Here is a 14,342-nt window from a genome sequence, read left to right as displayed (position 1 = left end):
AGTATCCCTCTCCTGAGACCAACTAACTCAGTCACGTTTTGTGAAAATCCCATAACAATTCATTTTAACTTCCAAGTAACTTCCTTTCTTTAGCATTTGTTTTAATATGATATTAATATCATGTGTATACAACAAACTCATTACAGTTCTTTACTTTTTTCTATCCAGGTACCTACCAGGGCCAATGGATGAAAGGAATGCGACATGGATATGGAGTTCGAAGCAGCGCACCATTTGGGCTGGCTTCACATTACCGTCCGAAAAATTTACAATCATCCATGACTTCGTTGCACAGCGAACACATGGAACCAGCAAGCGAAAGGGATCGAAGAGTGGATGACTGTAGAGGGGGATTTGTTTTAAAAGCTAGGAGTGATGAGCCTCCGCCAAGAAGAAGATCCCTCGTGGAGAAATCGGGAGAATTGAAAAAAAGTATTCTCCATGTAAGATATTTAATGGTATTACTACTCATTACCATTTTCAAATTTTTGGCTAAACTATTGCATGCTGTAGTTCGTCATAAGCTTACAGACATTATTAATCCCAATAAATCTACTATTATGCACTCACTGGCCAAAAAATTAGAAACCTTTTGTAATTTGCGTCAACAGATAATTAAACATAATTATGGTATGCAAGTTGTCAAATGGTATGACCTCAAGTTCCTTGGTATCAGATAAATAGAGTACGCTTTTCTGGGGCTTCTTGGTTGATGGGACAAGGGGTAAACTTTCAGGTTTTCAGAAAGGAGTTAGTTTGTTCAGTTGTTGTGGTTGGGATTTTTAGGGGCATCAGCGACTAAGGCCATATTGCTGAATGGTTCGGGGAACATTTCTAAGATTTCCAACATTTATCCTGGTCTCCTAATTCTCCAGATCTGAATCCATTTGAGAATGTCTGGGATATGTTAGGAAGGATACTTTTTCGGATTTGCGGTTCTCTATTGATCACAATACAGCAGCAATAACAAATATGTTGTTGTTATTCTCAGAACACTCTCAGAACCTAGTGGAATCCATGCCATGATGTGTCGGGTTGTAATTCGGTCAAAGGTGGCTCTTCTATATAATGAATAAAGGTTTCTAATTTTTAGTGAGTGTATTATAACAAGACGCTGATGCTTTTCTAGAACTTTCAGAAATATTTCAATGTTTATAGTGCCTTACCAATCTATTAGACAAGTCTCTAATATTGTGGGAGGGCAGTATATTTATCGCTTTTGATCCTCATCTCTTTTTTTAGAAGTCGTGCATAGCAGTAGTTTTTCTAATTTAGTTTATGTATTTTGAGTAATTTTTGTCTTTTTCCAACCTCAATGCTAAGGTTGGAAAAAGACAAAACAGCGTAGAAATGGGAAATTTTGGAATTGGTGAAAGAAATGAAAGAGGCGAAAGACTTGTGGAATTTGCAGAATTTCAAGGATTGTCGGTAATGAACACTTTTTTCAAGAAAAGGGTGAACAGAAAGTGGACATGGAAGAGTCCAAATGGATTAACAACTAATGAAATCGACTTCATCCTTACTAACAGAAGATATATTGTGAATGATGTTACCGTCCTGAATAAGGTAAATGTTGGAAGTGATCACAGAATGGTAAGATGTACACGTGATATAGATGTAAGAAGACTTCCTGATGAGGTAGAACATCCATTGAAGAAAATGAAGAATCAGAAGGCCCCGGGGGAAGATGAAGTTACTGTAGAGTTCTTAAAATTGGAGGAAGAGACATAACACAAAAACTGGCAAGGCTCTTCACAAAGTGCGTTATAAAAGGTGACGCCTAAGCAGTGGAATAATGCAATCATAGTTTTGCTGCATAAGAAAGGAGATAAATCAGAAATTGGAAATTAGACCAATTAGCTTGTTATCCCACATCTACAAGTTGTTCACAAGGGTCATTACTAACAGATTAGAAAGAATACTTGATGAGAATCAACCGAAAGAGCAAGCTGGCTTTAGAACAGGATTCTCAACTATGGATCACCTTCACGTAATATCACAGCTAATGGAGAAAGCAAATGAATATAAAACACCATTATGCCTGGCATTTGTGGATTATGAAAAGGCATTTGACTCCATACATCTCATATATATTTTGAAGAAAACATATGAGAACGCTACCTCCTTTATTAGACTAGACAAAGACAGTAGGAAATTTAAAATAGAGAAAGGAGTTCGACAAGGAGACACAATATCTCCGAAGCTGTTTACTGCTGCCCTTGAGGAAGCTTTCAGAAGATTAGACTGGTCGCAGAAAGGAGTCAATGTGAACGGAGAGTACCTAAACCATTTACGATTTGCAGATGACATTGTGGTCATTAGCCACGATCCCAAAAAAATTAGAGGAAAAGCTTAATCAGTTATGCAGAGTTAGTAAGGATTTTGGACCAAAGATGAATATGGCTAAAACAAAAGTAATGATGAACAAGTATGCCACAGAAAGGAAAATAATGATTGAAGGAGCAGTAACTGAAAAGGTGGAGTCATATACTTATCTGGAACAAGTTATTAGCTGTAATAATGATAAATGGCTGGAAGTCAAGAGAAGAATAAATTTTGGTGGATAGCATTCAAGAAATATAGTCACATACTGAAGAGCAATATCCCAGTTTGTCTGAAACGTAAAATAATGAACCAATGTATACTCCCCACCATGACTTATGGAAGTGAAACTTGGGCACTCACCAAAAGAATGGAAGAGAAGCTGAGAACTACACAGCGAAGAATGGAACGAATTATATTGGGAATCAGACTGTTAGATAAGAAGAGAAACACATGGATTAGGCAGCACACTCAAGTAAAGGACATTCTTATCAAAACTAAAGAACTAAAATGGTCTTGGGCAGGACACATAGCTCGAAGACATGATGACAGATGGACTAAGAAAATAACAGAATGGTACCCAAGAGGAGCTAGAAGAAAACCTGGAAGACAAAGGCGGAGATGGATAGAGGAAATTCATGAGTTTGTGGGTAGTAAATGGATGGCCAGTGCTCAAAACAGAAGCACAACCCACAATCAGGACAAGCGCACGTAACAAAAGCACAAGATAATACCACAATACTGATTTCCAAACGTAATCGACTACTTACAGCACCTGAACTCCGAATTGAGTTCAATAAGAACAGAGAAAGTCCTGTGTCTACATTCACAGTTTAACTCCGTCTTACACAAGCAGAACTTCAGGGTCATGTAGCTTTCTGAAAACCCTTATTAAATCAGGAAAATCGAAAAAACGGTTGGCTTGGGCTAAGAGCCATCAACATTGGACAATTAAAGAGTTGGAAAACGTACTGTGGACGGATGAATCCAAATTTGAAATTTTTGAATTCAAGAGTAGTGTTTATGTAAGACGATCAACTGAACAAAAAGTGATGCCATATTGTTTAGTGTCTACACTCAAGCATGATGGTAGTTCCATCATGCACTCTGTTTTTCTGGAGTGGAGAAAATCGTCAAATTTGAAGGAATTTTAAGAAAATAAGGCTATAAAACATTCTTGAAGACAATGCAATATCCTTTGGACTTCGACTTTATGGAAAAAAATTTATATTACAACAAGACCATGTACCCGAAGCACAGCCTAAGCTGTGCAGGGACTTTCTAACAACTCAATAACAGCAGGGGATACTCCCAAAGGGGATACTTTTAGATGGGAGTGTATATTACTTTAACTCGTATTCAAGATCTAGACTCAAATAACTAAGTAAGCTAACTTAATTCTTCTTGAGTAATCATTTTGGGATCATAAAAAAAAGAAAGCTGAACACAGTCCAATATATAGGAGTCTAAGCTAACCATCTTCCTAAGAAATTGTAAGATACGTCTTTTCTTGGAGGTTGCAGACAGATAAATCACACAGAAATCTGCAAACCAATTATTGATTTCGGAGTTTCGTCTCCAATTTGCGATGTCATTATTTTTGACTTGACAGTACCAGTTTAACATAAGAGTGCGTTATTGTAAGCCAAGTTCTCGCAAGAGTAAAATTTCTTGTCTTGAGATTTACTTCCATGCCAAAAGAATTACAAAAATGCACCAAATACAGTAGTTTTAGAAAATATGGAATAACATCCTAAACTACAAATAGGCTTTATGATTTTTTTATTAATGAAAACCTCAAGCATGAAAGGTATTTGAACCTGTAGTAATTAGTATCATGCATGGGTTGAAGGTTGAGAAGATGAAAGAAGATACTTGTTGACATTAGACTGAAATTTTCAGGAAATACGTGCGAAGGGAGGTTGTTTCAGAACACAGAAGCCGAAGGAATAAAGAATTTGAAGAACAAAGAATTTGGACAGTAAAAGGATGCTGGTTGTTTGCGGACGTGTTCGGACTGCTTTTGAAGAGAGAGAGAGAGAGAGAGAGAGAGAGAGAGAGAGAGAGAGAGAGAGAGAGAGAGAGAGAAAGAGAGGGGAGGGGGGATTACAGAGAGTGGAGCGACATTGTAAGAGATGGGTCATTAATTAACCAAACTGTTCTCTTTTGAACGGAGTCTAGAAGCATGAAAGAGCTTTTGGGGGGAGGTCAACTCAGATGCGGGAACAATATTTCATGCTATGGTGGATTTGAGATTTATACAGAGTGAGTTGCTGTTTAGGAGAAAAGCAACACCGAGACCGAAAGAGAAAACCCAGTTTTTTTTAATGCAGAGAAGCAAAATATTTGCGATGTCCAAGAGAGAGATTAGCAGTTGTAAGAGTAATCCCTAATAGAGATATGTGATCTTCTATAGAAGTCCGAGTACAGCCAAAGGTGAGCATTGGAGGAGTTTCTCTCCAAAAAGAGCCTAGCAGTGTTCTTATTTTTTGCTAGAAATAAGACAGGGCTTCAGTTCTAAAAGGATTGACGTTAGCTAAATTTTTTTTTTTGCTCCCAAGTTTTTGGAGAATTACCTGGAGAACGGAATTTAAGGAATTGGTGATTGGATATTTGAGGAGTGGAAGCTCTTTGTGCAAGGCAATTTCTTAAACTGAAAGGTGGATTGTAGTTTTCTGTCATCAGAAAAATTATGGATGGGATTTCCAGACACTGGAAGGAGGTGGTTAATATACAAGTTAATCTACTTTTACAAGAGGAAAAGAATCAATTGTCAGTTGTTTCGATCACTACTCATCTTATTTAAGCAAATTATTCATTTAAAAGTGATGCTTTTGCTTATGTCTAATTTTATATTTCTTGTCAGAAAATTCGTAATCTGGAATCTCCTCTTTTTGATCTCCTTTTTTTTTTTTTGAAAAGGAAAAGGAATTTTCCTAACAGTGGTGTAATTTTATTTGATGATAATCACAACTTCATCTGGATTCAATTGTCTAGTTGCACGGATTCAACGGGTCGAGATACCGAGGCTTTTGTGATTACCAGTCACCTTACACAACGTCTTCATTTACGTACTTGAACACCAGATAATACCAACTCTTAATATCTTCATCACCAACAACTGTTCAAAGTACAGCATTAATATTACTTGTCCTCTAGGTACCTCAAAGTACTACTTACTGACGTTCTTTTCTCCACTGGAGCCTCTCGGTTCTATGACTATTCTCAGCCTCCTGTCATTTCGCATTGCAACAATGTGAAGTTGAGTAACCTGCAAGATTTCTATGGTTGGATTACTGTTTGAAATCATCTGATACTAATAATTGCACAGTCCTCAAGTGAAATTACTTTTGTAGGGATGGATCCCTTTTCCTTCATACCACTCTATACACCTGTTCTTCTCCTAAAATAGAGGTTTTTTCAGCAAATGCGCACAGTTTTTCAACAGTTGTAAAAAAGCTATTAATATTGTTAATCCAAACTTCATTTTGGAAAGTCTAAGAGTACAAAACTTGCTTCTTGTCCAAACGGTAGTCGTGCTTGTTATGGACAAGAACAAGCGCGACTACCCTACTTCTGGTTCTTCCAAAAGCTATTGGTTGTCACTGCTGCCTATCACATTTCCACCTCTGCTACATCACAGTTGTTCTATTTCATCTTAGTCTGAAGATATTGGCATGTAAACCCATGCTACCCTCGCTTGAGACCGACTAACTCAGTCACTTTGTGAAAAAGGCCCATATAAATTCCGCGCGTTGTCGACTGGATTCGAACTCAGATCTTTTCAGCCCAGTTTGGGAAGGACGATGGTGTGCTACCCACGAGGAATCAAGCAGTTAATGCTTTTGATTGTATTTAACACAGTCTTGTTAAAAAGCGCCCATCTAATGGCCTTTTGCTTTTCAAATTTGAGTAGCTAGTTATCTCCCTGAGTAATGAAATTAAAATGTAACCTATATGCTCAATGCGTGTGATGCAGACGGCTATCTTCCTTCTAACTTCTGAAATACTAGTTTCTCGATGCTCTATTCTATCACCCACTCTTTCACTCTTTTCTCTCATATATCAATGACCTTCCTCCACTTACAGGAAATCCTGTCCATAGATTTTTTGATAATGGTATACTGCATTCAACGTTCTAGTGAGAATCCCAGCACAATCAGCTAGAACTTGACGGTTATACACTACCAGTTCCCTAAATACCAATCTCCAGATAATTCTCTAATGGAGGAAAGAAAAGTTAGTTAAATTAATCAGGTCCTTCTAAACAAAAAATCCTTTTAACAAGAACTAAACAGTTACTGTCTGTAAAAATCACAAATTCGTACTACCACGTAATACTGTCTTCACATGTGGGGATGATGGCCCCTCATCCAGCTATTGATTTTAATACATTTTGGGATCACCATAAAATTTGAATATGTGCTGATTTAATGGATTAAATCAGTTTTATGATATCCAATAAACATAATCAAATGAACGCAATGTGTGATGTTGCAAATACGAACTGTTTCCCCAATTGACCCTTCAAAGTTAACAAGAAACCATGAGGTTTCTCATGTCTAACAGCGAAAAAATTCCCTGCTCCACTTACTTTTATCTTGCCATGTCGAGTGAGACATTAAAGATACAGGTACACGCTCGGAGCATATCCTAGAAGGCAGAACGAAGCGGTCGATCCTACCTGGATGGCAGGCGACACGATAGAGAATCACGTGACTTTGTAGGTCATATTATCGGCAAACAGTCGCCTGGAGAAGACGTTGCGTTTCACATTTCATTGCCACGTGCGTCTCGAGAAATGGAGAAAGTCAATAAAAGAAAGATCACCATAATCGCAATAAGAATGAAAAGGTCGATGTGGGAACTAGTGTCCAAAGAGAAATATTTTACATTTACAGGTTTTTTCCCATCGGAACAAAACGTGTGGTCAAGAAAATCAAGAGAAAAAAAATTTCATGCAATTTTATTTCAACAGAAACCCAATCCAATCCGAGTTTGCAAAGTTTATGGCCTACGAAGAGCTTTATTAGTGACAAGGGAGAAAAGTTAATGATCGAAGTCAGACTCAATTTTTCTGATAAGAAAAATAATCAATTATTCGCACGCAGTCAGAGTCTGACGTGATCTGTGTGTGATAGGTAGAACAATGGACTGTAACTGAAGCCAATTCAACTTTTCACTGAAGAAACATTGATGTAATAAAATGTGGTACGTATTTAATTGAAGCTACAATCATTTATTTCTTTCTCGGAATTCAACCTTTTTTTTATCAAGGATGATTGTACATTGGTTAACCTCCTAGGTGCTTCAACTGTGTTATATATGGGAGGGGGGACGGGTTCAAAAAAAAAGATTTATATTCAATTATTCAGTGGGAAACACCCAAAACAATCCACGAAGAAATGGTCGCTGTTTATGGAGAAGGCTGCCCAGATTACAGCGTTGTTACACATTGGTATAAACAATTCAGGTGTGGAAGAACCTCAGTGCATGATGAAGAAATCCCAGGACGCCCAACAGTTGCTGTAACAGAAGAGAGTGTTGCAAAAAAATGGAAGCATTAATCCTGGAAGATCTCCGTATTAGCGTCAAAGAACTAGCTGCAGAGCTCCAAACTAGTGTAGGGGCTGTGGAGAACATCATCCATCAACAGTTGCATATCAGTAAATTGTCTGCTAGGTGGGTTCTGAAACCCACCTAGCAGACAATTTACTTTCAAGGCAGTACAATTACTGCCTTGAAATCCTTTCTTCGTGAAAATCATTTTGCTGTTGATTATGGGGTGATTTCTGCTTCCGAATAATGGTTTGAAGAACAGTCAGAGGACCTAGAAAACTGGTCTGCGGAAATGTATTGAGAGAGCTATTTGTGTAGTAACTTCTGGGTGAATACAAATCTTTTTTGAACCCCTCCCCCCTCATAGAGGGCGTTTGAAAAGTGCACCTACGCTCTCTCATGAAAACCAAAGCTGTGGAGATTCATTCGTGCAGACATCAATCCCTGTTAACACTTTAAACTCCTGCTTTGTATTCTGAAGGGATGTCCCGCGAGGTTGTTATACTACCCTTCGAGGTACCTCTGGTCAGGTAAGGGAACTTTCGTAGTCTCCTGCTAGATGGTGTTACTGATATGCTTTCATTTCAAGGTAAAGTAATCGATGGTCGACTTTAATAGTGTAGGCAATCGGTAATTGTACGAATAGACAAGTCAACAATTCTCATGTTCTTTCTTTATATACCGGTATGAATAATTCGTTTATTTGGAAAAATCCAATGGACTATGAATATAGGATTGTCCGGATACTTTTTCAAGGAGAGTGTACTGAAAAAAATAAATTATATCTATAATCATAAATATATCTTTCTCCATTGAACTATTGATTTCTCATTTTTTACAGGGTCTGCGGTTCAAAAAGCAGAAGAGCACAGGAGACATCGACAAACGAGGGACTGCGTGGTCCGTTAGGAGTACAACATCAAACATGAGTTCTGCCAGTTCGGAATCCAACCACTCTGGAGTTACCCACAACTCTGGCCACACTGATAGTAACACCAGTTTTGTAAGCCAGGATGAGATCACTGATAGCAATGTCATTGAAACATATATGGGAGAGTGGAAGAACGACAAAAGGTGTGGCTTTGGGATTGCGGAGAGATCAGATGGACTCAGGTATGAAGGAGAATGGTACAACAATCGTAAATATGGTTATGGAGTCACAACCTTCAAAGACGGAACAAGAGAAGAGGGCAAGTACAAGAACAATGTATTGGTTACTTCTGGAAAGAAAAAACATCTATTCCTGCTACGCTCGGCGAAGTTTAAGGAGAGAATCCTGTCGGCTGTGAATGCTGCCATAAGGGGTTCGCAGATAGCCCTGCAGAAGGCAGACATCGCTATCTCAAGGTAGGTTTCCAGAAATATGTATAGCAACCCAAGAATCTGGATTATTATTTAAATGTGTGAATGACTATGCCGATGCCATTTTAAAATTTAATAATAATAATATTATTATTAGGATTCGGGAAGATTAAAGTAAATTGCAGAAATTATCAATCCACTGAAGGATGGAAGCCTCCTCAAAGATTCATATTGAGGGAAAAGGACCATAATCTGCCACGCTGGTCCAATGTGGGCTGGCAGATAGACGGAGAACCACCCGTAGTCGAGTGGTCAGGAGCAGGAGTATTGCACACGCTCTTTGAGTAGACCAGGGTTTAAGCTCCTGTCTGGTAAATACGGTCGATCTGTCAACCCGCATTGCAATGGATTGATAATGGCTGCGGTTTACTTTTTTTATTTTACCGGAAGAGTACGGATACAGGAAGGAATTTTTCCATTATCCATACTCTTACGTCTCTGTGGATAGCATGGTGATTTTAATCACCGTCCTCCCCACAAAGAATGAACAAGGTCAGGGTGGGAATCCTGTCAGTGACCGGAGTAACTTTTATGGGCTTTTCTTTTACTTTGAGTTAGTCGATCTAAGGTGTGAACAACAAGGTTCTTGTTGTCGGTCTCGGGAGTGGGGGAGGGACAATAAGGTTTGTGTAACAAAATAAGCAAATAAAAGAGAGGCACAAATTTTATCTCTACAAATTATGCAGAATTCAAGAGACACACTGCTGCTTAAAAGTTAAGGAACAAAAACAAACACGTAAATAAATCAACGCCTTTCATTACATTATGACAAACCATTATTGCAACATTGATGTCCTCGAGGGTAGCACAGTGTTTATAATCACTGTGCACCCACACGGAGTGGAAAAGATTCCCTTCGAAACTTGTCAGTAAAGTGAGGAATTTTTATGAGCGTTTTTAAACAACGTGGCCCAATTAGTCAGTCTCAGACAACAACCACGTTTTTTTCTCTCGAAAGCAAAATTTTTCCGTCCAGCAATAGGCTGAATAATAGATACAGTTTCAGACACAATATACTGACACCTGGTAGCCTTATCTGCCTTGGCAGCACTAGCGTTTCGAAGAGGATTCTCAACCCAACAAATGATGAAATCAAGTCCCAAGAGCGAATTGTGGTACAAAATGACCGAAGGTATGTAATCGCTGAAGGAACTTGTATCTCCAAAGGATCATGTCATTCCATTTTAAGGGCTTTGAACATGAGGTGAGCTTCCACAAATTTCGTGCAGCGGCTGTTAACAAAGAAACAACTTGAACACTGTCAGTAAGTCGCTTGACGAGACATTTTAAATAAATATCATAACTGGAAATGAAACGTGCGTTTTCGGCTATGATCCAGAAACCAAAAGGCAGCGATACCACTGGAAGATTCCTTCTTTCCCAAATCAAAAAAAGGCGCCCAGTTTCAGCAAAAAGAAGGCCATGCTGCTAACATTTTTTCACCTTGGCATGTTGTCCACCATGTCTGCAGGTGGTCAAACAGTTAATGAAGAGTTCTATGTTCAAGTTTTAAGACGCCTTCTTGATGTGGCTGGAACATTTAATCAAAGTGTTTTTGGCCATATTTTGATCAAATAGGGCTCGTTGAGACTTTTCGTTTCACAGATTGAAAAAAATAAAACTCAAAAAGGACGTCTATTTTATGAAATACATCGTTGCAATGCGGATACAGGTTGCAAGGAAGGCCAGGCCCATGGTGTCCTATCGATGATTTATCGAACTTTTGCTGGTAGAGATAAGGATGTCATAATCCCATTATATAAGGCTATTGTTAGATCACACTTGGAATATTGTGTTCAAGTATGGAGACCGCACCTAAAGAAAGACATTGCCCTTCTTGAAAGGGTCCAAAGACGGGTAACTCGCCTGGTGAGATCGGCAAAAGGGCGTCCATATGAAGAAAGACTTCGAATGATGTGGGTCGCAGAGCTTAGAAACTAGGCACCTTAGAGGAGACTCGATTGAGGTGTTTAAGACTCTCAGAGGCATAAGTAAAATGAATGAGGACGAAATTTCCATGGTTATAAATGATTCTAGAACTAGGGGCGATAATTTCAAGTTACGGGGGGAGATCATTAGACTGGATTGCAGGAAGTTTTATTTTAGCTAGCGAGTTATAAATTACTGGAATAAGTTACCTACATGGGTGGTAGAGGCTGACAGTTTGGGGAAATTCAAAGGTGTTCTGAGGTTTGATTTTCTGTTCTCTAGCGAAAAATCCGAGTTTGTGGGAAAACCATGCTACCCTCGCCTGAGATCGACTAACTCAGCCACGTTGTGAAAAAGGCCCATAAAATTTCCTAACCTTATCGATGGGACTCGAACTCGGGTCTTTTCTACCAACTGTGCTACCCGGGAGGTGCATGTCATTAACAGGATTCGAACCCAAGCCCTTTCAACTCAGTTTGAAGAGGACGATGATTATATAATTACATGATTTTAATTATTAAATGAAATTATCTAATGAAATAGGTATTTTTCAAAATTATAAACTTAAAAATAAAGTTATTGAGATATTGCTTTTTCTCTAAATAATTATAGTTATATAAAAATCAATGAGAAAGAAATTTTTTGATGGCCGGTAAGAAAGAGGCTAACATTTGTTGAAATTATAAACTGATCAACACATACACATAACGGTTTATAATAAATAGAATTTTCATCATGGTTAAATATGGCATACAAATGATTGCGTAGTACTCGACCTAGGTTATCACTGATAACCTAGGTCGAGTACTTTGTCCTATCGATTAATAATAGAAAATAAAAAGGTCCACTCGTTGCATCACGAATGACATTTTTTTTTCTTTTTTCAAACAGCATGCACGCCACTTAATACATGGAGACAGACATTTCAACGAAAGAAAACGCCAAATCAGTCACATGGAACTGCGCCTCACCCCTATACTATATGCAATAGAGATGACCTTCGTATTGATTAAAACCGAGTTGCGTCTATCAAACACGGAGGTTAATTTAAGGGAGGTCACGTTAAAAGCGGCTTGTCTGACAGAATATAAAAAAACACTCTATTCTATCTCATCCGGTGTGATGAAGGCGAATTGTCTGCAACATCCTGTTCTCAATCCCCAACAGAGTTTAAATGCTACACAGTTTTGAATTAATTCAACCGAAAAGATAAAAAAAAAAAAAAAGGGATGTGGGAAGCAACGCATCCCCAGAACGCATTTCACAACCTGTAAACAAATCCGATGAAAATCAACAAGTCCTAGTTAACTAAAATATTTCGCAAAAATCAGTGGAAAAGTTAGAACAGGATGAAGCCATATGTTTGGAATAAACATCTCTGTACAGAAACATGAGCAAAGTGGCTTGTCGGGCGTTTCTATGGCAACTGCATAATGGCGTGAGTTTTCTCCCAAGCCTCATTAATTGTTGATAGAAAGAGGACTGTTATTTAAAAGTAAAGTCAAAATAATTAGCTTCATTGGGTTCACTTTTGTCAAATGGGAAAACATTAACTACGCCATTACTGATTAAAAGCACACACTCTAGGGATTGTTAGAAAATAGGCTTGCCAACCTCTGCGAATCCCAACCAGCTACAGCAGTTGGTTAAGTGAGAGACAACAGATTACAAGAACTGACATCGCTCTATCTCATCTATATTTTCTTTTATGTTCTCGATATTATATTTGTTTGTAAATCATGGTGTTTTTGTACTCCCTGGGGACTTATTAACTCTTCGTTTTTCTGCTGATCTTTTGACCTTCTACCTACTTCGACTTCCTGTCAGTAACGATTTGGTCTTGCTATGTATTGTAGAGCACAGGTGCAAAGAAGGATTACTCCGGAAAGCAAAGGAGACCCACACACTCTGCAAGATACTTCGTTATCATGAAAATAGCACGCGGCGACTTCCTTACTAGTTAATTTTACAAAAGAGAAGCAGATGGTTTGTGACAGCTGGTTTTGATCGTTAAAAAAATGGATTAACAAAAAATCTTTCCAATATCAAGAGTCAATAACACGTGGCTTAGGAACATGTTTCGTTCTTTGAACTTTAAATGCATTGAAAGAATTTCCATGTTTTTTTTTTATTTTTTTATTTGCTCAATCAGTAATACCACTGCCTTCAAGAACTGTCCAGGCATCCATTGAATCTTGCTAAAAGTAAAGGACCATGATCGTGACAGCCATTGTTGTTTTCGGTCCCAGGTTCAACTCGTGACATAAGATACTTAATCAGGTCTTTTCAAGGACGAATTACTTGGTCTAAGGTTTACCACAATATTTCATCTCGGAGAAAGGCTATTGCTCCACATATTGAGTTGCCCAACAGATTCGTTACAATTTCATTAGTAATAGAATATATATATTTTCCTTCATTTAGTTTCCAACTTTGGAAAGAGAATGAAGTCAAGAGGAAAAAAACAAATTATGATATTAAGGTCTCCCGTAAATGATTACATCTACCTATATGTTGTCTGTAAATTGCGTGTGTTCTCTGGTCGATTTGCCTGTTTGCTGGACCAGAAACTGGGGGTTTTTCGTCTATCTACGCCTGTGACCGACTAACTCAGCCACGGAGTCCTTAGGTCTGAGAAATGTTGGAAAAGGCAATTCGACTTCGCAGTTCTCTTTCGTAGCAATACAGCAACTGCAAATATGCTGATAGAAGAATGGTGAAATCTGGAACTAGACTTCCTCAGAGATTCACGCCACAACCGTGTAATTTGGGTAAAAGGTGGCCCTACTGGATAGTGAATAAAAGTTTCTAATTTTTTGCCCAGTGAGTGTGTTATCAATTCTATACTATCATACATTAGGTGGTACTGATATCTTTGAATATATTCTTAGTAATTAAGAAACCGATTAAAATCTTGATAATGCATAATGCTTTTTCTCCTTTATAGAATTTTTTCCTATTTCGCTTTTCATCATTTACATATTTTTGTTTCTTTTTCGTATTCAGAACAGCAACATCAAGAGGGAAGTCTGAACAAGCAGATATAGAGGCAATGCATGCCAAAGAAGACTCTGACATCGCACGGATTATTGCCAAGCAATTTGCACCAGAGTTTCATCAGCCAGGTAAGCAAATAGGATGTTAATACAAATTTTCCTGATGTAAGAATA

At 38.2% G+C, this 14,342-nt stretch overlaps 1 protein-coding gene across 2 annotated transcripts in view; it reads left to right on the top strand.

Annotated features, from left to right (window-relative positions):
• The window catches only part of LOC150082524 (junctophilin-1-like), an 82,904-nt gene that overhangs the window by 25,446 nt on the left and 43,116 nt on the right, over nucleotides 1-14,342 (top strand). Inside the window, exons 2-4 of one of the 2 annotated variants that reach the window (XM_090377532.1) lie at nucleotides 169-443; nucleotides 8,723-9,228; nucleotides 14,179-14,297. In XM_090377532.1, the coding sequence (XP_090233658.1) occupies nucleotides 169-443; nucleotides 8,723-9,228; nucleotides 14,179-14,297 (900 nt within the window). Of the gene's footprint in view, nucleotides 1-168; nucleotides 459-8,722; nucleotides 9,229-14,178; nucleotides 14,298-14,342 lie in introns of both variants that reach the window. The other variant, XM_090377531.1, reaches the window with a different exon arrangement.

This window comes from Mastigoproctus giganteus, chromosome 7 (genome assembly GCF_048544385.1).
Source record: "Mastigoproctus giganteus isolate SK-2022 chromosome 7, ASM4854438v1, whole genome shotgun sequence".
Lineage (NCBI taxonomy): Eukaryota > Metazoa > Arthropoda > Arachnida > Uropygi > Thelyphonidae > Mastigoproctus > Mastigoproctus giganteus.
Note: the sequence above shows the minus strand (reverse complement) of the source record. Positions and strands in the feature narration are given on the sequence as shown.